General features: G+C 35.6%; 2 protein-coding genes and 1 long non-coding RNA gene across 9 annotated transcripts; 1 reads left to right on the forward strand and 2 right to left on the reverse strand.

The window, feature by feature from the left end:
- Positions 1-2,055: 2,055 nt before the first annotated feature.
- Positions 2,056-4,797, reverse strand: LOC130737211 (uncharacterized). Its single transcript, XM_057588969.1, has one exon. The coding sequence runs from the start codon at positions 4,795-4,797 to the stop codon at positions 2,056-2,058; it is 2,742 nt and encodes a 913-aa protein (XP_057444952.1).
- A 3,295-nt stretch (positions 4,798-8,092) lies between these two features.
- On the forward strand, positions 8,093-12,475 carry LOC130740657 (zinc finger CCCH domain-containing protein 44-like). Its single transcript, XM_057593330.1, has 6 exons — positions 8,093-8,512; positions 8,654-8,733; positions 9,743-9,927; positions 10,120-11,835; positions 11,978-12,035; positions 12,164-12,475. Exons 1-6 carry the CDS (start codon positions 8,325-8,327, stop codon positions 12,166-12,168), a joined length of 2,232 nt encoding a protein of 743 aa, XP_057449313.1. The 5' UTR covers positions 8,093-8,324; the 3' UTR covers positions 12,169-12,475.
- A 6,801-nt stretch (positions 12,476-19,276) lies between these two features.
- On the reverse strand, positions 19,277-22,289 carry LOC130740658 (uncharacterized). Of its 7 annotated transcripts, XR_009020225.1 has the most exons (6): positions 21,896-22,282; positions 21,567-21,598; positions 21,046-21,417; positions 20,787-20,893; positions 20,353-20,586; positions 19,277-20,196 (listed from the first exon to the last, which is right to left on the reverse strand). It is a non-coding gene; the product is annotated as an uncharacterized LOC130740658 (long non-coding RNA). The 7 variants fall into 7 exon arrangements; XR_009020224.1 differs by having other exon boundaries at positions 20,353-21,190; positions 21,318-21,417; positions 21,896-22,289; XR_009020223.1 differs by having other exon boundaries at positions 20,353-20,893; positions 21,896-22,284.
- Positions 22,290-22,776: the final 487 nt, after the last annotated feature.

Consider the following 22,776-nt stretch of genomic DNA (forward strand, 5'->3'; position numbering starts at 1 on the left):
TGGTGTTATATTGCAAATCTCTTTTGTTGTAGCAATGAGAATATTATGATGGATGAGTAGATACACAAGACAAATTAAGATAAAACTAAATACGATAAGAGAAAGTTGGGGTACCACTATTATGAAAAAGATGACAGAATCTCACCTTAGGTGATTTGGGCAGTGCAAAGAAAACCTATTGAAGCCCTTGTGACTGAGAAAAGTAGATTGGATGGTCTGAAGTTCAATAGTTAGAGAGATAGAGGAGATCAACAGAAATTATAGGCCAAATAAGAAGGATTTAGATTTACACAGTTCATCGTTAGACATTATTTATGATGTTCCATCCATGTAACCAATCTCACATCATAGGAAAAAGGTTTTTGTTGCTGGAAAATGTAGTTGAATATCACAGTTCTTGAGATTACTATTATAATTTAGAGGAATTTGATGATGATTATTCTTAAAGGTCAGATAGAAAACTTGCAGCATTAGAAGCTGTTAATGTGATGACACTTGGCTTCGGAAAGAAATCCTAAGTCTATGATATTGTGAAGAAGTTTCAACTGTTGATGTTCCACCAAATTCTGGTAGAGACATTTCTGAGCCTGAGAGATCGAATTAGGTAATATGATGCTCAGCTATCAGAGAAAGGGACAGATCTCCATGAACTTCTCTTTGTCTATCATACTTGGAGAAGATAGGGCTGTGATGTATGACATCGTGTGGCTTTATGCATGCTGACAACTTGGTCTGATATGGAGTGGACATGAACGGTTTGTAAAATGATTGAATTGGGAACTTTGTGATTGGGCAATAACTTGTTAGAAATTGAGGTGATCATGAGACATAAGTATTAGGTTTTTTATTGTGTCCACTGCATTTGTTTTTGGTGAAGAACTGACATATTAATAACTAGTATATGCTTTGCTGAACATTGCCTATAAATTCACCTTGATTTCTAATTTACATGTTTAGCCTAATTATGTATGCATATTAGTTATACTCTTTGCTTTGAATTGTCATTTATTAAAAATATTGCTTTTATCATATTACGTATTTATAGTTATTAAAATGAGTGTCTTTGCTGGAGCCCTTTAGACCATAATCTCTTGTATAGTTTTCATAAGAAAGTAATAATCCAATAAAGAAGGAACTCAAACAATATAAAGCAAGAGGACTAAATCGATGCAAGGTGCTATTGGTCCATTGAATTAGGTGGGTGAACCTTGATGGCTATTACTGATGGTATGGATAGCTGAACATGTTTCCCGACTATGTTCTGGAATGTATTATTTTCAAATTGAATCAATTTTTTCACGATTTTATTTTTATATTTAATATTATTAGCTTGCCAACAATTACTGCAGGACTTGGTGCTGTGCTCCAATTTTGGACACCCCAATCCCTTTAACTGGAGCAATTGAATTTGCTGCAGCTGCTAGTGCTGCTGGAACTGTTGCTAGTCTGCATCATTTGGAGGTGTATTAATCTTCTCACGCTGTGTTATTATAACTTCACTCTAATTCTAATTGGCAGTTAGCCCTTTTGTGAATATGCTATGTTGTTTAAGGACATTATATGCTACCAAACTGGTTAGCTTGTACATTGATTAGCATGCTTACAGCAATTTGTTCAATGAGATAAGTTAAAACGGCTGCCAGTCAAGCTATGGAACGAACTCCCTGCTTTGCATTTAGAACTGTATTTAAAAAGGTTATATGGGAATCTCTTCAGTAGTCTCTGAATGAGTAATTCATGCACATCAATATCTCATCCTTTTATCCTGAAGACGGAACCGTTTGATTCTTTTTCATATCGATTATTTCTACCAACTGCTGGAGCTAGACTTGGCAGAAGCAAAATGGCTAAGGACCTAGGAGAGTTGGGAGTGTTGGCAAGTTTGAATTCAAAACCAAGTATATTGATGTCAATTTTCACATTCTTACTTTGTGGATGACATTTCTTCCTTGTGATAATGTGATCATGAGCACACACACTTGTGTGAACACTGTCTAACCTTTCTTGTGCTATCAAACACTACTTTTGTTCTCAAGTTTATTGTTTCGATTTATATTATTTCTGAACTTTCCTTGCAAAGGCTAGTGGATGAGATCTTGGTCTCCGAATTAGTCTATGAGAAGAAGGATTCTCAAAAGCCTGAGCTGCCTCTTCACTCCAATTGAAGTTGTTCTTTTTGAGTAAATGGTTGAGAGGTTGGGCCAGTTTACTATAATTCTTCACAAATTTCCTATAATACCCTGTTAACCCAAGGAAACCTCTTAATCCTTTCACATCTTTTGGAGTGAGCCAGTTCAACATATCTTTGATTTTGTTAGGGTCAGCAGCTACCCCTTGTCCTGATATCACATGCCCTAAATACACCAATTCCAGTTGACCAAAAGAACATTTCTTTTGGTTTGCCACCAGGTGGTTATCCTCTAAAGCTTGCAAAACTTTCCTCAAGTGTTCCCTATGCTTTTCCTCACTCTCACTGTATATCAAGATATCATCAAAAAATACAAGTGCAAATTTTCTAAGATAGGGCTTCAAGACTTGGTTCATGAGTGCTTGAAAGGTTGAGGGTGCATTGGATAGGCCAAATGGTAGGACTAGGTATTCATAGTGGCCCTCATGGGTTCTGAAAGCAGTCTTAGGAATGTCTTCCTCTCTCATTCTAATCTGGTGATAACCAGATTTCAAATCAAGTTTTGAAAAAACCACAGCTGCTCCTATTTCATCTAACAGTTCATCAATAATTGGTATAGGGAATTTGTCAGGGATTGTAAGCTTGTTGAGGGCTCTATAATCCACACAAAATCGCCACCCTCCATCTTTCTTTTTCACCAATATAGCAGGACTGCTAAAAGGGCTTGTACTGGGTCTAATGATCCCTGCCTTGAGCATGTCTTTTACTAATTTCTCAATCTCATTTTTCTGATAGAATGGATACCTGTAGGGCCTACTGTTGGGTATGGAAGCTCCTTCTTGAAGCAAAATGGCATGATATGTTGCTCTCTTGGGAGGTAGCCCCTTTGGTTCTTGAAAAACTTCAGGAAATTCTGCTAGGATTCCCTCTATCTCTTCTGAAATCTCAGTTGCAATCCTTGTATCCTCAGTCAACCCCTCATAAGAAAGGTAATATGCTTCACCCTCCTTCTCCATAGTCTTTTTAATAGATTTCCATCCTGCAGCAATCTTACACCAGGATGGTTCCCCTTGTAAGAACATTTTCTGTCCTTGAACCTCCCATTGAATGGTCAGCTTTTGGAAATTTGCTCTAATGTTGCCAAGACTAGCAAGCCAATCCATTCCCAGCACCACTTCTGTTCCCCCTAGGCCTAGGATGAAAAAATGTTGAGTAATGGGAATCCCCTGAACCTCTAGCTTCAGGTTCTTACATACTCCGGAATTTCTCTCCCTAGCCCCATTTCCCACCTCCACTATATACTCTGAAGTGGCAATCACAGGTATGTCTAGTTCCACCACCAGCTCTTGAGAAATGAAGTTGTTGGTTGCCCCACAATCCACCAATATCAGAACTTCTCTGCTCCCAATCTTTCCTTTGACCTTGAAAGATCTATTAGAGGTTAACCCTTCCTTGCTATTCAAGGATAATTGCAGCACCTTTCCTTCCAAAATGAATTCCCCATCCTCAGCCTCTTCGAAAACCTCATCTTCCTCTTCTTCCTCTTCCCCCTCTACCAGAATCAATTGATAATTCCTCATGGCACATATGTGCTCCCTTCCCCACTTCTCCCCACACTTAAAGCATAACCCCTTTCTACTTCTTTCCTGTAGCTCGGTTTGAGAGAGCCTTTGCCCTCCATTCCACTTCTTCTCAGGAATTTTTCCTTCATTGCTTCCTGTTCCCCCTTTGTTCACAAGATTTTTCCCATCATTTTCAGCAGTTCCAGTTCCCCCTCTGTTTTGGTGATTCGCGGCAGAGTTAGCAAACCTCCCCTTGTTGTCTCCAGTACTGGGAAAATACCTTCCCCCAGTTCCTTCTTTCTCCTTCCACCCACGTTTGTCATCATCTCTCAGTTTCCCTCCTCTCATAGCGGAGTTTTTCTCCTCGAGCAGCAGTGCTCTGTCCATCAGCTCAGCGAGGTCATCAGCTGGGTACAATTTCATTTCAGCCTTGATGTCTTCCTGCAAACCGTTCAGGAATACCCCTTTTAACACCTCCCTGTCAGCGTTTCTCATGGGTGCAGCTAAGAGCTCGAAGGCTTCTCGATATTCCATGACGCTACCCTTCTGTTTGGCACTGAGTAGAGGTCCAAACGGGTTCTGGACAAGATCCGGTTGGAAACGGCGGATCAGAGCTTGTTTGAACGGTTCCCAAGCTCGCTCCTGAGCTTGCTCTTCCCACCACTGAAACCAGCTGAGGGCACGATCTTCCATGGCGATCATCACCATCTCGATCTTCTCCCTTTCTTCGACCCGACTGAGCCTGAAAAAACGTTCGACCTTCGTTATCCAGCCATACGCGTCGCTTCCGTTGAACATCGGAATGTCGACTCGCCTTCCCGTGACTGCTCGCAGATGGTGACGGTGATGATAGGGTTCGTGCTGCTCACGATCGTGCGTCGCAGCTCGAGACCAAGAGCGCGACCCGGGTTGTGACCCGAAATCGCTTCTCCTTGAGGTGACTGAGCTCGCATCGCGTGAGGTTCTTCGATGGCGTGGGGTGTTGGAACGACCCCTTCGCCGGTTGTCGCGACTCAGGAAGAGTCGTCGGAGCTCCTCAAACTGTTCGTGAGTCACTTCCTTCATCTCGGTGAGGGAACGCTCCAAGTTGTCAACCCGATTCTCCATAGCGCTGCGGGTGAGTACCATACAAAGCTCCCTTTGGATCGGGAGCTCTGATACCAATGTTAGGTACCAGAAAAATGTAATAGGAAAGAAGAAGATTGAATGCTATTAAGGCACTGAATCCTCTGGTATGAACCCAGAAGCAGTGTTTAGGGAAATACAAGGAAGAAAATAACAAGATAAACTTGAGCAATTCGAGAGTGCTCAATCTCTCCCAGTCCAGACTAATTTCTGCCTACCTCACTCTCTCTCCAAACCAACATATATTCCCTAGGTTGATACCCTATGGTCCCCCCCTCACCCATGTGTGTGTTGCCACCTCATTAGTCGGTTATCTTGGGATCCAAGCTTCTAGAAGGTGGATCTTCAGGTACAGCTGTCCCTTGCTTGGGCCTCCTCTCATAGACTTTGCCAAATCTGGGCCTAGAGTGTGGGTTTGCAACACACACCTTCGTTGATCCTTATTTAGGTATAAGGAGTTGATGTAATCCTGAACATTTTCGTACAATACAATTTTCATTGGTCAATGAAGGTAATATTAGAAATAAATATGCTTGATGTTGATGGAAATTACCTTATTATATTGTAATGACCTTGTATTTTCCCTCAGTTCCTCTTGAATTTAATAATTGTAGTGTTAATATTAATGATCCTTGTAAAACAAATGAACAATTCACATGGCCTTGCCAAAAGATAAGAATGTGATGATGCTGTGAGAATCCAATTGGCATAGCACTGCAATTCAGAATTGCAGTAATTGGTTTTGGTTTCTAGCTGCTAGTATAATTTAGTAGTATATTTAAGTAGTGTTAGTGTATTGTTTCTATATTGCTTTGATTTGCACTTGGAATTGCCATGGAGCTGATGAAGCAAGGGGCAGGCAATATGGAGAGGAAGATAACTATCCTAAATGCATGACATTAGCAGGCAAGGCATCCTAAAACAGCAACCACAAATACACTTTCTTTTGTCAAGAGCATATATACTCCATGGCCAAGACCATTGAGAGGAATGCACAGACCCAAACCTCACTTTTCTAGGCCAGCCACAGTAAGTGATAGTCGTTGGTGTCTGAGTACTTCCCCAGCATATTTCTTGGAAATGCATCTCTCCCCAATGTCAATAGATGAATAGCATGGGGTTGCTGAATGCTAACAGCTAACAAGTTGGTTACATTACTCGGTATAGGAGTTGCTAGGTTCTGAAACCTCCGCCCCTACAAGTTGGTATTAGTAATATGTACAACATCTTCTATATATATCACACAGCCTTTCTTTACCACTGACGTTAGTGCCAAAACGAAATTGTTACCTGAAGCTAAATGCCATATTGAAAACCTTCCTCAAGACAGGTTTCAAAGCTTGATGGATCCCCCCTCCAAATGTAGGGGGGATTAAGGTGAATCGAAGCTGTGAGTAGTGTTTCCAAGAAGATGCTTCGCTGAAAGGACCTTCACCAAGAAATTATTTTCATCATAAAAGTTTACCAAGTAAGGCAACATTTGTCAATCCCAATTCTCTCAAACTTGGCCCACCTGCTTATTTTAGTGAATGTGACCTTCCCCGTAAAAAAGTATAGCTTTCCATGAATCAATTGAAAGTTGAAACTCATGATGTTTGCCTAGGCTGCTAACAAATATGATAGATGAGATTGACCTCATTGTCTTTCTTAATTTTAGACACCCCTTTTGAAAATATTGCAAGACTTGTCTTGGTTAACTTTAGACTTGAACTCCTCAAGTATAAATCAATGGCCACTTTTGGCATGCTTGGATCATATTTTCTTTATTTACAATCAATTATAAAACATAGAAGCTACTCACACAAGTTTCTAGGTCCGCTCCTAACTTATGGGTCTGTCCTATTTGTAACAGACCTTGGTCTGGCCCTGGACACAACTCAAACCTGCCTTTAAAGATGGGGTCCTGGGCTGGTATTGTTCAAAGTGATTATACATAAGTATTTAAACTTAATTAATAGATATATAGTATTGGTTCACACTGAAAAAGAAACAAGTACTACAATGCACGTGAATCACATTCTTTCATCTAACAAAATTTTCAACTCATAAAAGAACTTCTTTAGTACGAATCAAAGATTCAAGTTGAACAGTAATAGAAAGCACGAGCCAAATCAAAGTAAACATTTATTATGGACGACATCATTTTCTTAGGTGAAGTATGGGCAACATGTTAACATAAATAATGGCTGAACTTGTTGACAGGAGGCATCATATCATAATAGAGACGTGATTATCTGGTTAAATTTAAAATCTTCATTCAAAACAAAGACTGAAAATGAATGAATGCTGTGGGTTGCATGAGTGAATGAAAGGCATGTTTTAGGCGTTGAAACAACACAACAACGTCAAGTGGGCCCCACCCACATTACGCGCGGCCTTTTCCTTCGGTATTTAACAACCAACACGTGCATTTCGGGAGACTCACAATCGGACACGCTCTGCACTCCCTTTTGTCCGTTCGTTCTCAACCCTTTTCATTTTTTGATGGAGTATCTTTTGTCTGTTCATTCAATCTTTAATTAATTACTACACCAATTGATTTCACATTAAAATAACCCCCAACAAACATTAAAGTAATAACCTACATTTACGCACTCAATAGTATCATATAAATCCTAATTAATACTCCCTCCGTTCCTAATCTTTTGTTGTTTTAACTTTTGGCCTAAATTCCAAAACTTTTGTTGTTTTACAAATCCAATGCATTTTTTCTCAATTTATTCCATATATACCCTCATTTAATACTATACCTCTCACCAACCACCTCTTATTTTCACAAATCAAAATCATAACAAATTTCTTAACCAATAACTATAATTCTCTCACTTCACTATAAGAGAACATTAAATAGGGGTGCTTATGTCAACAAATATATCAATGATTGCACTCTTAAACAATGTGCATAACCTTAAACAACAAAAGATCAGGAACGGAAGGAGTACTTATACATTTTTGTGAGACTAACTCTCACAGTAAAAGTTTTTTCCATCCACAAGACTCCAACTCAAAACATTGCTTAAGAAGAGTTAAACATGTTTTAGTTGATGAACCAATCATCGGTAAATTCCAATACATTTTAAATGAAGTCAATATTAAATAAAAAAAAAGCTAAGTGCATTTGATATTTTAAAGTATTAGTATTATTTATTTTTCTCCATTTAATATGTATGAGGACTATTTGTAGGGTGATGAGTATGAGATATAGTAGGATTTTAGTCATAATAATATAATATAATATTGTACGTTGGAAAAGGTGAAAGCGATTAGAGGGAGCCCAAAATGAATGAATTGACTTAAAAAGAGAAAGAGAAAATGGAAAGAAAGAAACAAAGAAGAATTGGCTTGTTACATCTGCACCCAGTCGTCGATTCCGTGTGGCCACTCACCACCACCTCATCATCAATGACCGACCGCGTCCCCAATTACTAGGGTTTCTTTCTTTCTCTCTCACGCTACTCCTCATGTTCCTCCTCAATTCCTGATTCTCTCTTCCTTCCGATTCTCCCATCATGGAAGCCGCAACACTCCCTCCCGCCGCCGCTCCCGTTTTGAAGAGGAAGCGCGGTCGCCCGGCGAGAGCAGTTCCGAAAACTACTTCTGCTGCTCCTCCTCCTCCTCCACGGAGCCAGAAAAGAGATGAGGAAGATGTCTGCTTCATCTGCTTCGACGGTGGATCCCTCGTTCTCTGCGATCGACGGTAACTTCATAATTGACTTCAACTTTGTTAATTCAGTTCCACTTCACTTCACAGCAATTGGAGCTACTCGTGTGGTTTTTCAGTTTCAGTTGATTTGAGTAATCATTTCTCTTTCTCTTCCCTTGAATTTTCCCTTTACAGGGGTTGCCCTAAAGCATATCATCCCTCCTGTGTTAAGCGAGATGAGGCGTTCTTCCGTTCAAAGGCCAAATGGAATTGCGGTATGTTTCTTCATTCTTTAACTGTATGCATAGCGATTGATTTCTACAGATAAAGGACTGATCTATGAAAACTGAAACGGTTCATTAGATATGTTTTGTCGCTTTGTTGAAATCTAATTGCTTATGGATGAGATTTGAATTGGAAGTTTTTGGAATTGGAACATTAATACAAAATCTGGTTGATTAACTGATGGCATTATTGTATCAAGGGTGCATTAATTTGAAGGGGAATGATGCATGTGCCGGTGGCGTGCGACATTGTTTCCGCGGAACACTTGCATAAATTGTGTTTTAGTATTTTATAGTGGTGTATAGATTTTCTTATGCATGTGTGGCTTGTAGCTTTTGCCTAAACCACCATACCCACTACTGCATATTTTTCTAATGCTGCTATGCATCACCATTGTTAATAGCACGCTATAACTGTGAACTGGTCTTTGCATGTGCGACACTTCCATGGCCTTGCATTTTTCAATAGTGGCAGTTGCAGGATTGGCTTCTAATGGGGCCACTATTGTAGAAAATCATGGCCAATGCGGCCGCTATTCTCCCCAAGTGCGAAAAACCATATTTACTCTCCATGTTGCTTGAGTTGTTGGACCCATTTTTTGTTGGTTATTCCTGATTTTCCCTCCTATCTGATTGTAGGTAGATAATCTTTCAGTATTAGTTATGTTAGTCTTTAATTTTGGGTAATTTCATGTTTTCTTCACATTTATACGTGTGTAGTGTAAATTATTTATCTTGGATATACAATTCAGTATAGCAGTCATCCTGCTAATGCTATTGCATTTTTGGGGTTGGCCTCTCCACATTGCAGTCTGGGGGTGATAACTATGCTGCTATTCATTTATTATATCTTTTAGTAGATTCTCCCATTTACTACATGTGCCAGGTAGTGCACACTTGCTCCTTATTTTGGAGAATCCAATAATTTAGGATTTAACATTTTAGCATGTATTAACGGCATGTCTTTCCATTATTAAAAGTTCATTTTTGCGCTTCTTAGGTTGGCATCTATGTACCAAATGTGCGAAGACATCCCATTATATGTGCTATACATGTCCCTATTCTTTGTGCAAAAGATGTACAAAAGGTGCTGATTTTGTCAGTGTCAGAGAAAACAAAGGTTTCTGTGGAATATGCATGAAAACTATAATGCTGATTCAGAACAGTGCCCAGGGAAATGAGAAGGTACATTTAACTTTATTATATATTTGTGTACAGGAATACTATATTCCCCTCCCAGCCTCCCTCCCACTCTCTTCTGTTGTGCTAGTACAGAAAGTGCTAGGGGGCATAGTGTTGGTTACTTGATGTTTGGGTTAAAGATACACGAAAGCATGATGGCTTAATTTTGATCTCTTTCTTTTCTTACTTTGTCAGTGTGAAGTGGATTTTGATGACAAAAGCAGTTGGGAGTATCTTTTCAAGGTGTATTGGATGTATTTGAAAGAGAAGCTATCTTTAACTTGTGATGAGCTCCTTCGAGCTAAAAACCCGTGGAAAGGTGCTGCTTCTATGAAGTGCAAGGTTCAAACTCCCCAGGAACTTTATCATCCTAAAGTTGAACAAGGTTCTGGTTCTGAGATCTCTTATGTAGATATAGAACCAAATAAATTGAATAACACGAAGTCTAACACAAGTGATAAACATCATATTTTGGATGGTGTCTTGAATGATGTTGGATGCTCTACACAAGACTTGCCCATGACCTGTGAGCCAACTGGGAATACGTGTATAATAAAGAACCAAATCAACACTAATGAAGCAGCAGTTGATGATAACACTGGTGAAGGAGTTGTTAGATTAGAAGCCTCTAGTCAGTCTAGTGTTCCAGTAAACATTTCATCATTACTTCTCTCCACCGGGATGGAGCAGCCAACTGGTGATTTTTTGAATGATATATCATGGCATTATCAGGATCCAACTGGGAAGGTTCAAGGACCCTTTTCTATCTTTCAGCTGTCTAAGTGGAATGAAAGTGGACATTTCCCTCCAGATCTCAGAATATGGAGGACAGATCAGAAACAAGAAAACTCTATATTATTGAATGATGCACTAATTGGGAAATGTTCCCAAAATGTGTCATTGCCATACAACAGCCAACAACTGTCTTTGGAGTCCTGTGTTACCCTGGATAAGAAAGAAAATAGTCAGGATGGTGTGAACAATTCAACAAGGAATGAAATTTGTGCAAACAGCCAAATTGTGGAGCAGAGCCTGGAGCAGAAGGTGGATGGTACTTGTACCCAGTCTAACAGTAAAGATGAATCTATTAGGATTGATGAACAGAAGGTGGATGGTTCTTGTACGCAGTCTAACGGTAAAGATGAATCTTTTAGGATCGATGAGCGGCACTCTTCATCTCGTTGTGCGATACCAGCAGACGGGAATAACAATGTGAGTCAAAGTGGAAATATTGAAAAGATGGAGCTGTCCAAATGTGAAATTCCTTGTCATAATGGTCCCCATGTATACCCTACACTACCTTCAACTACCTTTTCTGTTAAATTTAATGAGGATCATTTTAATAAATTAAGCGAAGGTCATGGAAATGAGGGAAACTCTGAAGATAATGGAAATTATGGCTCGAACAGGATTTCCGAGGGTCAGAGTCCTAGTGGGCAAAGTTATCAGAAACAATCAGACAGTGAAGAGAATTCAGGGCAATCTACTAGTCAGAACTGGAATAATCCTCCTATAGTTCTACCAACACCTTGTAATCCAAATTCATGGATGGCAGCACTATTTGGTGAAACAACTGATTTTAGCTCATTAGTTGATGAATCAGTTTCAGACCTATTGGCAGAAGTGGAGGCAATGGAGTCACTTGGTGCTGGATTAGAATCCCCCACTTCAATTATGAAATGTGGTGAGGAGTTGACTGACGGTTCTATAACTGAATGTCTCAGTTTTGCAAATGGGTTTAGCCCAATGCTTGATGCAGGTAAAGGTGATGCACTGAGCTCCACAGCTGATTTAAACCTACCATATCATTCCAATGCAGCAGAGGAACCATTTCAGCAAGCAGGTTTACAGCAATATCATCATCATCAAAAAGTCTCTGGGGAGCATCCCTCAAGAAGTTCTGAAGTTGAGGTGTGTACAAAGAATACTAGTGTTATGTAATCAATGGGATTAAGGCTCAGAAAACCACCCCATTAGTGAATTTAAAATTTTAGTTTAATAGTTTTACATTTAATATGCAGAGAGTAGAATCTAATCCATTAATCTTGTGCAGTCTACATTTTCAAGGATTAGCTGGAATCCATCCAATCAATTTTCCTGGGATCCAAATTGTAAGTTGTTTCTCAACTCTTTGCTTCTCATAACAATTTTCGCTAGGTGCTGTCTAGTGTAATTAGTGCTAGCATTCACAATTCCTTGAATTTGGATGTTTTGCTAAAATGAGTCCTTAAATTTGCAGGTTGACCGTGACAGATTAAGTCGAAGGCCGGTTTTCTTATATTTAGGCTACACTGATCTTAGACCAACTTGAATTGGATAAGTATTATCCTGTTTATAACCAGCATTCTTTGCAAATTATAATAACCTCTCTCACGTTTGTTTGTTGATGAAGAAAAGGAGCGTTGGGGTTCTTGGTAGTCATGTTTATTTTGTTAGGTAACTTCATTGAATATTAAATATGAAGAACTTGCTAGATTTCTCTATCGAACGGGACCCTTTTTCTTCCATTTCAGGAACTAATAATGAACAGCGTATATATTTTTGGTCAAAATCCTTGGATTGAATTGACACAACATATTAATGTGATACTATTCAGCCTTTCGTGAACAACTGATATTATTAAACTGAACTTATGTATTCCGATCTTTCAACATATTAGGGAAATGTAACATCTGCCAACATATGCCCTTTAGCTAGTAGAGAGAACAAACTTTGAATCTGGGTTGGATTCTAAATTACAATATTGGTATTGGAATTATTTCAACCCAATTAGGATTTAGATCATTTTTAGTATTCATCCTTTAAGATTATAAATAGGCACTCTATTGTTTTCCTTAGGCTACCATATTATGAAATATATTTTTACTTTCATTAGTGATTAACAATGGTTTGAGCATCGTGTGACGAGTAGATTAGGAGGTAAAAGAAGCAACTACCTCTCAACATAGTCTAACAACTAACTTATTAATTCAGGATCTATACAATTTGTTCGTAAAATAATGACATTACACTCGATTGCAAAAATAAACACATGTTAAAACTTCCAGGTATCATGTAATTTGCCTTAATTAACAGGTACTAACATTAATGTAAACCATATCATGTTTATTTTTAGTACTTTTTATCTTAGTTTATAAATGATATTACATAATAGTGAATCCTTGTAGATATGTGCAAAATTGTTTTTAACTCTTTTTTGTCCTATTAATCTTTTATATAAATATTTATATGTTAATTGTATAAAATAATTATGAATTAGGTGAAATAAGGGTATAATTGGTGAAATAAAATGATATTACGGAAAAAGCTCTTCAAAAAGGACTTTTTTTTGTACAGACAAAAAGGACTTATAAATAACTAAATAAGGTGAGAAGTTTTGAATTTAAGGAGTAATATTACTATACGAGTTTTAAGTTAAATAGATAGGATAAACTTATTCATTAAATTTTATTTGTTAAACACTTAATTTTTGTAACTATTAACTCATAGGAAAGCACTTTTAGCAAATTTCTCATCTTTTCAACTTGAAACAAAATGGTTTACAATTTTAAATTATGAAAGCAAAATGAAGTCTCTGTATATTTAGATGATTGTGAAAGTGACTCTAACAATCATGTATCGAACTACTCAATATCCTTACCCAATAAACCAGTTAGAAGATGGAATATAAACATATCCATTCTAAGAGCAACATGCATTGAAATGGTGGACTCAAGCTTGGACTTGATTGTAGAGCATAGAGGAGATAGATGAGTCACTCAGTCACCCTTTTAAGACGAGGAAAAAGACAGAGAACAAAACAAAGAAACAAGTCTAGTTGGGCAATCTTTCTGAACTAGTCTTGTTTTCTCTCTATCTCGTTCATAAAATGGTAACTTCTCTTTTACCGTCTATATCGTGCAATCAAAGTTTGCACATGACACTATGAACTACTAATATAAGCCTTTAAATGCAATTTTTTATATATAAGAGCAACATCAAATATTAATATTAGTTACCGATGATGTTAATATTAATTATTAATTTTGAATAATATTTTTAAATATTTAATTATTGGTTAACAATTAATTCCTATGTATTTATATATATTAAATATTATTTGATAAAAAGTATCTAAAACATATTTAATGATACTTTATACGTTTATTAACTTATTATTTAATTAATTATATATATTTCATTCATTTCTTATATGCATCCTGCTTTAAATATCTAGTTACCATAAAATTACACTACAAAAATAACTATTTTCTTGCAAACCATTCCTCCTTCAAGGTGTGGTTGTGTTGGTGAATGTTCCAACTCATAGATGTTCGTAAGAGGAATGGGGCAAGATCTCAACATGTAAAGGTTGTTGTGGAAACAAAGACTCTGACTTATGAGTGTCGATCTCACTGCAAGTGCCCTCCAAGTTGTTGTAACAAAGTTAGCCAAAATGGGATTCAATTTCAGTTTGAAGTTTTTAAGACCAAGGATAAATAATAGGTGTGGCGTGAGGTCCCTTGCAGGGATGCCTTATGAGAGTTTAATATGTGAGTGTAAATGTGAGCTTATTAATTTTGCAGAGGCTAGAAAGAGAGCCGATAATGATGGATATCTATTTGATGTTGAAAATAAATATAATGATGTCGACCTTTACAAAGAAGTTTCAACCATTGTTGCTGATAAAGAAGAAGAGATCTAAGACTAGGTCAAGTTCTTCCTCTAATGTTTTCGAGTGTTAGGGCTTCACCATTGATGTTGTTCACATCGGTAATTTTGCGAGGTTTATCAACCACAGTTGCTGCCCTAACCTTGTTGCTTCAAAGGTACTTTATGATCATGGCAACAAAAATATTTCTCACATGGTGCTATTTGCGAGAGAGAACATTCCAAGCATGCATGAGTTGACATGTAATTATAATTGCAAGATAGATCAAGTACAAAATGCCTATGGGATATAAAGAAATGAAATACAACATTTCAATACACTCCAATGCATGACAAAGAAAATAATATTTTCCTTATATTCTCATAAATATCTCGTACTTAATCTATCTTGTACTTGTAATTGTAAGTCAGCTCTTGCATGCATGGAATGTTCTATTTTGCAAATAGTACCATGCGTGGAATTTTTTGGCCACTGTGATCATAGTGTGCCTTATGAGCACCAGGATTAAGATAACAAATATGGTTGATAAATCTCCCAAAATTACCAATGCAGAAAGCATCAACGATGAAGCCAAGACACTCAAAACCATTAGAGGAAGAGCCCAACCTCTTTTTAGATGTTTTCTTTTTATCATCATTCATGGTTGAAACTTCTATCCAACACAGTGATATCATCATAGTTATTTCAAATGTCAAATAGATACTCGTTATTATTATCGATATTTTTAGCCTCTGCAAAATTAATACGCTCACATGTAAACTCACACATAAAAATCCCATTAGGTATCATGTTCTTGAACCTCACACTCACCCATCATCCCTGGTCTTAAAAACTTCAAACTGAAATTGTATCACATTCTAACTAACCTGTTACGGTAACGTAAAGGCATTTGCAATGAGGCCCACCCTCATAAACCAATGTCTTTGTTCCCAACATAGTCTTATCCCTGTTGAATGAAATCTTACCCTCATCTCTCTTAGAACAAGAACATCTCCTCAAGTTAAAACAACCACCAACAAAACTGCACCTCAAAGAAAGAATAGGTTCGCACATAGTTATTCTTATAATGCAATTTTATAGTAACTAAATATTTAAAGTAGTCTCAATATAAAAAGTGCATGAAATATATATATATAATAAATAAATAACAAGGTATTATGTGTATAAAGTATTAAGCGGATATGTTTAAGATAATATTATGAGACACTATTTAATATATAAGTGCATATAGGAAATAATTAATTACCATAAATAAAAAAAATTTAACAAAAAATTGAAAAATATTTTAAATATAACAGTTAATAGGCGATATATTAGATGAGAAAACTCTGAGAATGACAAGAATAATTATTTAAATATAATAGTTAATTTTGATCAAACGTCTATTTTAATCTAAAGGCTCATAATTATTCTTATCATTCTCATGTTAACTAAAACTTTCTCATGTGATACATCCCCTAATAAATATTAACATTTTATCAATAATTAATTTTCATTTGGTATTACTATTATATATAAAAATTTGTTTATAGTGGTTAATATTTTGCATGAGAAGGAGGAAAATAGTAATTTACATCCATCAAAGTATATAATAAAATTGAAAGTTACAATTTGTTCATTTACTCCTTCAAAAAAAATATAAATAAAAGTGGGGATAAGTTAGTATTCAAAAACTATAACTCTAAATTACCGTTTTAACATATAGAAGCTCATTTATCAAATTCTCGGTGTCTTCCTTGATCATCTACGAACACAGTGACTCTCAAATAATGTGTGCTTTTGTTCCAATCAATTTCTGAAGAAAAAAAAAAGAAACGAAGTATAAAAGAAGTGTGTAAGAATGTTAAAAAAGTAATAAAATTGTAAACTTTGAGCATTGAGATAACGAACATTTCCTGCATGCGCCCTGTAATTCCCTCAATTATTTTTCTACTTAAAAATTTAAACTTTAAGAACCTTTTTATTTGTCATTCTCATGTTTCATGCATGTTAGATTAGTTTTGACAAGACTTTGATACTAACCAGAAGAGCCATATAGCGAGAACAACAAATTGAACTAGGAACCTGAAAAACTAAAAGGAAAGAAATCAGGTCCAACAATTTTTCTCAATTGCAAACAAGAAAAATAATATGGAGAATCGATTGGAGTCGGGATAGGTAGAAAAATGGGTACTAGATAGTTGAAGGCATGAGATTGAATCTATTAAGGACTTCATATTAGATCCATGAAAAGACATCGAACAAGCTATGACCAAACTAGACAAGAACCTCAAATGGTGAAAGCTACTGAGTTATTTTTCATTCACAACTCCGAGCAGGACTATCACCTCTTTTATAATGACTTTAGGTTCATGCTGAGCAATGTATGTGTTTATGTTTTTTTTTTAATGGGAAACAATTAGGTTCATGCTAAGCAATGTATGTGTTTTTTTTTAATGGGAAAAATATTTAGGTTCATGCTGAGCAATGTATGTGTTTGTTTTTTTTTTTAATGAGAAAATATTTAGGTTCATGCTAAGCAATGTATGTATTTTTTTAATGGGAAAATTTTAGGTTCATGCTAAACAATGTATCTATTTTTTTATAATAATTTAACCATTTTAATTTTTAAATGTATTTTAATTTAATGATAATTATACTACATAAATATATATATATATATGTAATTTATAGCATAATAATTAATTAAAATTGGGGTCAATATTTCCTAATAGATTTGATTCAATAAAAAGAGTTTAATGATATGCACTGTCAATGTAAAACAGTTTTACACTATCCGTTAGGTGGTCATGATAGAATAGGATATGACAGGATAGTAATCATATCCTGTTGTTATCTGGTGTTTGTTGCGCCAGCAAGATATGATAACACTATCATGTCTCCTATCATATTCTCTCTATCATGTGTAAAAGTTATCCTGAGGGTGGAGCTAGGATAGAACATGATATGTTACCAGCTATATATTTTCTTTCAGTATCCTAACTATAAATTAATCTATTTTAATATTATATAACTAGTACTTTTTACCCGTGCGATGCACGGGGATATTCATTTTTGGGTTTTTTTGTGTGTTTTTTGTTAAATATGTTTTTTTTTAAATATATTTTATTGATTATAAAAATTATAAAAAATATTAGACTATGAATTCTTATGTTTTCTTTTTAATATTTTTTTTTTTTTTTGTGTTGTTACTTTGTTTTTATCTTTTGACTTGTTGTTTTAAATGAAAGATTAATATTATTTTTAAATAGACTAATAAATACTAATTTATCACATAATGTATAGTATTGGACTTAAAACGTGAGTTAGTGGTTGATTAAAATTAGAATTTTTTGTCAATCTATTTCGCGTAGGAAGCTGGATCATTCTTATTTTCCTTCTAGTTTTTTCTTAGCTGTGTACTGGGTGGTTAATTGACATCAGTTTCATTTTTAATAGGCTTAATAGTGTTTAATATTCAATTGCAACCTTCACTAAAATTCTCTTGGGATTCCATCACTTTGTAACTCTCCTAACAATATTTCTTTAAAAAATTAATTTAGTAATTTATGCACCTTTATTGTTCAATTGTAAGCTTCACTAAAATTCCATTGGGATTCCATGACTTTGCTAACTTCCCTACGTTCTAATTTAATGAAATAATTTGCACAATAATTTATATCAATTACAATTTTTTGTAATATTTTTTTAACTGACTAATATCTTTTATTTTTTTGTGGTAAAAGAGGAACTGGAAACATTAAACGTGTAAAACAAAGTTAAAAAAGTTAAATAAAAAGTGAAAGTATATATACATTTCGCACCAAATATAAGGCACAAAAAATAACCATCCAACAATATATATGAAAGAAGTTAATCTTAATATGAGTTGTTTTGGAGCCACCATGTCTAATGCGAGTATCTGTAAATGCCGAAGGCTATTTATAAGTTATAAGTTAGGAGATGCCAAGAAAGCATAAAGAAAAAAATGGTAGATTTAGTAGACTATTGGCAAATGAGTGCCTCATGCAATCACTATTCCGCAAAGAAACTCCAGGATATGTGATGATTATATAAGAAAAAAAAGATATTTATTGAAAAACTAAGTGAACAAAAATAGGTAATTAGGAACAAATAATTAAATAAGGATAGGTATTACATATATGTAAGAGGCAATAACTTATTACATATAGAATAAGCCCTAATAAAAAATAGTACGTGATAATGTAACATATGGCGTTCACCAATGTCAAATCATCTCCATAGCATAACAGCACAAAGTTAATAACATGTCTCTATTATATCATAAACATGGATCACTTTTTTATGATAAATAAACATGGATCACTCTAAAATTAATGCTAGCTTGATTTCACATTCTCCTGTCACAAAGAGGATTGTTTGAGACCCTTCATCATCTCAGCTTGTAATTTGAATCTGAGAAATTTGGCAAGAATAGGACTGTGGCAGGAAGATGAAGATGAGCTTGACGATGGAGCTTCACTAAACACATGCAGCTGCACATTCTCTTGGCTCTTGACTTGGTACTGTATTTGATGTTCCCATGAGTGAGCTTCATGATCCTCTTGTGTGTGCTCCACCATTGACTTCTTCTTGGCACAACCTGCATTGTGCTCGGTTCTAGTTGGTAACATATTGTATTCATTTGGTTCCCAGTGCCTGGGAGGCCACTAATGTTTCCCCAGTCAGAGGACATTTGACACTGCCTTATGGCTTATTTTATATGTAAACATACCGCAACCTCAGATTTAATGTCAACAGTTCAGTCATTAGATGCTGCATTGGGCTGGAGAAGTGGTAAATTTCAAGCGATGACAATAAAATGCATGATGATTGAAAATAAAGGATTGTTGTCAGATTGAAGGATAAAAAATGAGGAGTAAAAGTGTGCAAAGTTAGATGCTAATTGACAGAAGAAGGTTATTAGCAGAAATAGGTTCCAAGAACAAATCTCGGATAAAGAGGAAATACAATAGAGTGGGCAACCCTATGCAGCTTTTATAAGTTAGCCACCAACATGGCTTGAATTTTGGCTCTAAGCTCATCACAAGCATCACTCATTATATTTCAGGTCCTTGGTTTGCATTAGAAAAATATGCAGAAGACTCGCGGCTAGCACATCCAACCTTACTTGTTGAGACCTATCTGATTTCATAACCAACTTTTTTCCTCTTCCAGCATGAGATCTGCTCCTATACTTTGTATGTCTTTTCTCATACTTAAATGAGGAAAGACTGCCGTCTAATGTAGGCCAGAAGATTTTCCTTGTCAAGATCTCAATGGCAAGAGATATCCATGAGGAGAGCATATAAATAAGTTATACATATAATTTTAACCAAAATTACAGAATCATCATCAGTTTGCAGTAAAAGCAATAAAACACTAAACTCAAAATTAATATTTATAATGTGCTTAATGAACTAACCCTTGATGCTTGATACTTACAATAAGCATATATATGGCGCAGTCCTACTTACCTGGAACATGACCCTTGCTTTTGTTATTAACATGGTCTCTAGCACTGTAAAATGGTGAGAGGTAGTAGATCACCAAACATCTCCATTTCTTCTTTTGTCACAACCACCTCAACAATATTCCTCTCTCTCTCAGTCAGGTCTAACCTAGGCAGAACCCATTCACCATCAAATTTGAAAAAAAAAATCAGTTGTGTGGGAATAGAAAACAAAACAAAAAAAACAGAAAGGAGAGGACAATAGATAGTGCAGAAGGCAACTACCAAAGAAGGAAACAGAGAGAACATTAGCAGAGCTACTCACCGAAAGGTAGGATGCAGCTAAGACATCAACATATTCCTCATTGAATCGGAGAAAGGCATGGATCACCAGAGGTGAATCTAGTTCTAATTTAGGAAAACTACAGATTGACTACAATCAAACGCCAGGCATCCTTCATAGAAAACATAAAGGATACCCCAGTGAGGTTCTTAACTTCAAGATGCAATGCAGATTATCTCTTCTTCCATTCAGCTTCTTTCTTGTGACAATCACCACCTGAGAACATAATTGACATATATTCTCTTAACCAAGAATGAAGGAAATATAACCTAGTCTATTCAAGGATAATCCAACCGTCACAAAGGCAAGAAGAAACACTGCCATAAATATAAAAGTTATGAGAAACACATTTTTTTCAAACCATGATTTGGGGCTTTGCAAACGCCAAACAAACATGCATGTCAATATGACCATACCTTTCTTTCAAGGGCAGCTACTCTCTTCTTCCATTAAGCTTCTTTCTTGTTCCATTGACAATCTCAAGAACAAAATTGATTTATTTTCTTAACCAAGAATGATGGACCTATATATTCAAGGATACTTCAACCCACACAAAAGCCAAGGCAGAAATAATAGCAATATTATTTTAATAGCTATTAGAAAAAAGCTTTTTTAAAATTGACAGTTTGAGTTTGCAAACGCCAAACAAAACATGCAATGTCAATATCATCATACCTTGCTTTCAAGGACAACACATTTGTCCTCTAACACATCATTCGATATTATTGGAGCCTCTGTTTTCAAGCACTGGATTTTTCCTTCAATCTCTTGTTCAAGCTGCTTGACATTATAAGCTCCAAAATCTTTGTTACTTTGTATTCTTGGTAAAGCATGAAGAGAAATGAGAGAATGCATCATGTGAGAATCAGATAAAAGGATAATTTTGCAGCTGCATTTATCAAATTGAATAATAGTCTTATATCTGAAACTTTCTTTTGAAACTCAACCTGTAGCTTAGCTCGATATTCAACAAATCCCTTTTTAATTTCATCCTAGCCAATCTCCTAGTTGTACACAGTGATTCAAGCTTATCTCTTACAGAAAGAGCTACAAAAAGAAGGCAAATATAAACTAATCCACCATTTAGCAAAAGAGTATTTGAAATTAAATTTAAAATCTATTTTATTAATTTTATGGGGGTAACAAAGGGGCATGACCAGAAAGGTTGCTAGAGAGATGTGGTAAGAACAACTCACCTGATTTAACATGTCCAACTTCAATTACACACCTGTAACATTCATTCACAGCTTGAATATAAGTAGCATTAAAATAAAAAGTAGTTCGTGATGTTTTATTTTTTAATGAAAGGAATAGCATTGCTATCTCTCATTTCCATGAAGAATTGATATCTATAACAGAAAAAGTTCAAATAGGGAAGAACACACCTAAGTAAAATATTGAAAAAATCATAATATATTAGGGAATTGTGTAAAACAGAGCAATGCAATTATCAAGAGGAAACAACATCAAATTCTACGGTTCAAAGAAATCCTTGCAAAAATAGACTCTAATCAAAATCACTTACTGCAATATCCCCTCGACATCAAAGCCCCAATTCTCTATCAGCTTCGATGAAAAGTGACCGAACCAAAACCATCAATTAGGATTAAAAAGGGGATACACAAAATCTGGTTTTCAACCAAAATGCATCCAACTTGGATTGGATCGTCCTCTCTCAGGTGATGCAAAGCAACACCCTAAATCCCAGATCATTCCACCAATGGATCAACCTGGTCAGTCTCATCTGCTTCGCCTCGTTCGTGCTCTGCTTCAGTTCTGCTCACACGACCTGTAACGGGCTTCGCATATCTTGACAACCGATCGAAGGAAAACGAAAGACATAAAAGGGAGAACGTGCGACACGATTAAAAGCCCTGGAAGAATGAAAACGTATGAAAAAGGAGAAAGCAAAACATCAGGGAAATACAAAAGGAGATCAAGATTGTTGGAGGATTTCAACGGTTAAGATTTGATCCATAACTAATAACTTATTGTGAATCAACGGCTCAGATTCAACCCAAATGAAATTAAAGACATTTTTACCAAAATATCCATGGTCAAGCTTCATAGTCTTTGAAATTATTTGTTGATTGACAGATTTACCCCCAAGGCTGCAAAAACTCTCCCTTTATATAGTTTATAGATAGATAGATAGATTTATAATTTATAATAATATTAATTAATAAATATAAAAATAATAATTTAACTAAAATAAAAAATAAATGAAATTATTATTCATAAATAGTAAAATAGACTACTCACTTACAAATATTGATTTATTGGTAGTAATAGACTAATTTAATATTTTCATCTCCTATTATTTAAAAATTATTTATCTACTTATATAATAATTTAAATATAAATTACTTTTGAGATAATAATATTTTTAATTTAGTTAATTTTTAT

This window comes from Lotus japonicus, chromosome 2, assembly GCF_012489685.1.
Source record: "Lotus japonicus ecotype B-129 chromosome 2, LjGifu_v1.2".
NCBI classification, from domain to species: Eukaryota; Viridiplantae; Streptophyta; class Magnoliopsida; order Fabales; family Fabaceae; genus Lotus; species Lotus japonicus.

Excerpts from the sequence above, each read along its gene's own strand:
- LOC130737211 (XM_057588969.1), bottom strand. The coding sequence starts at position 4,797 with ATGGAGAATCGGGTTGACAACTTGGAGCGTTCCCTCACCGAGATGAAG.
- LOC130740657 (XM_057593330.1), top strand. The coding sequence starts at position 8,325 with ATGGAAGCCGCAACACTCCCTCCCGCCGCCGCTCCCGTTTTGAAGAGG. Across the intron at positions 9,928-10,119 it reads GTGCCCAGGGAAATGAGAAG|TGTGAAGTGGATTTTGATGA; the intron begins GTACATTTAACT and ends TTACTTTGTCAG. Across the intron at positions 11,836-11,977 it reads CAAGAAGTTCTGAAGTTGAG|TCTACATTTTCAAGGATTAG; the intron begins GTGTGTACAAAG and ends AATCTTGTGCAG.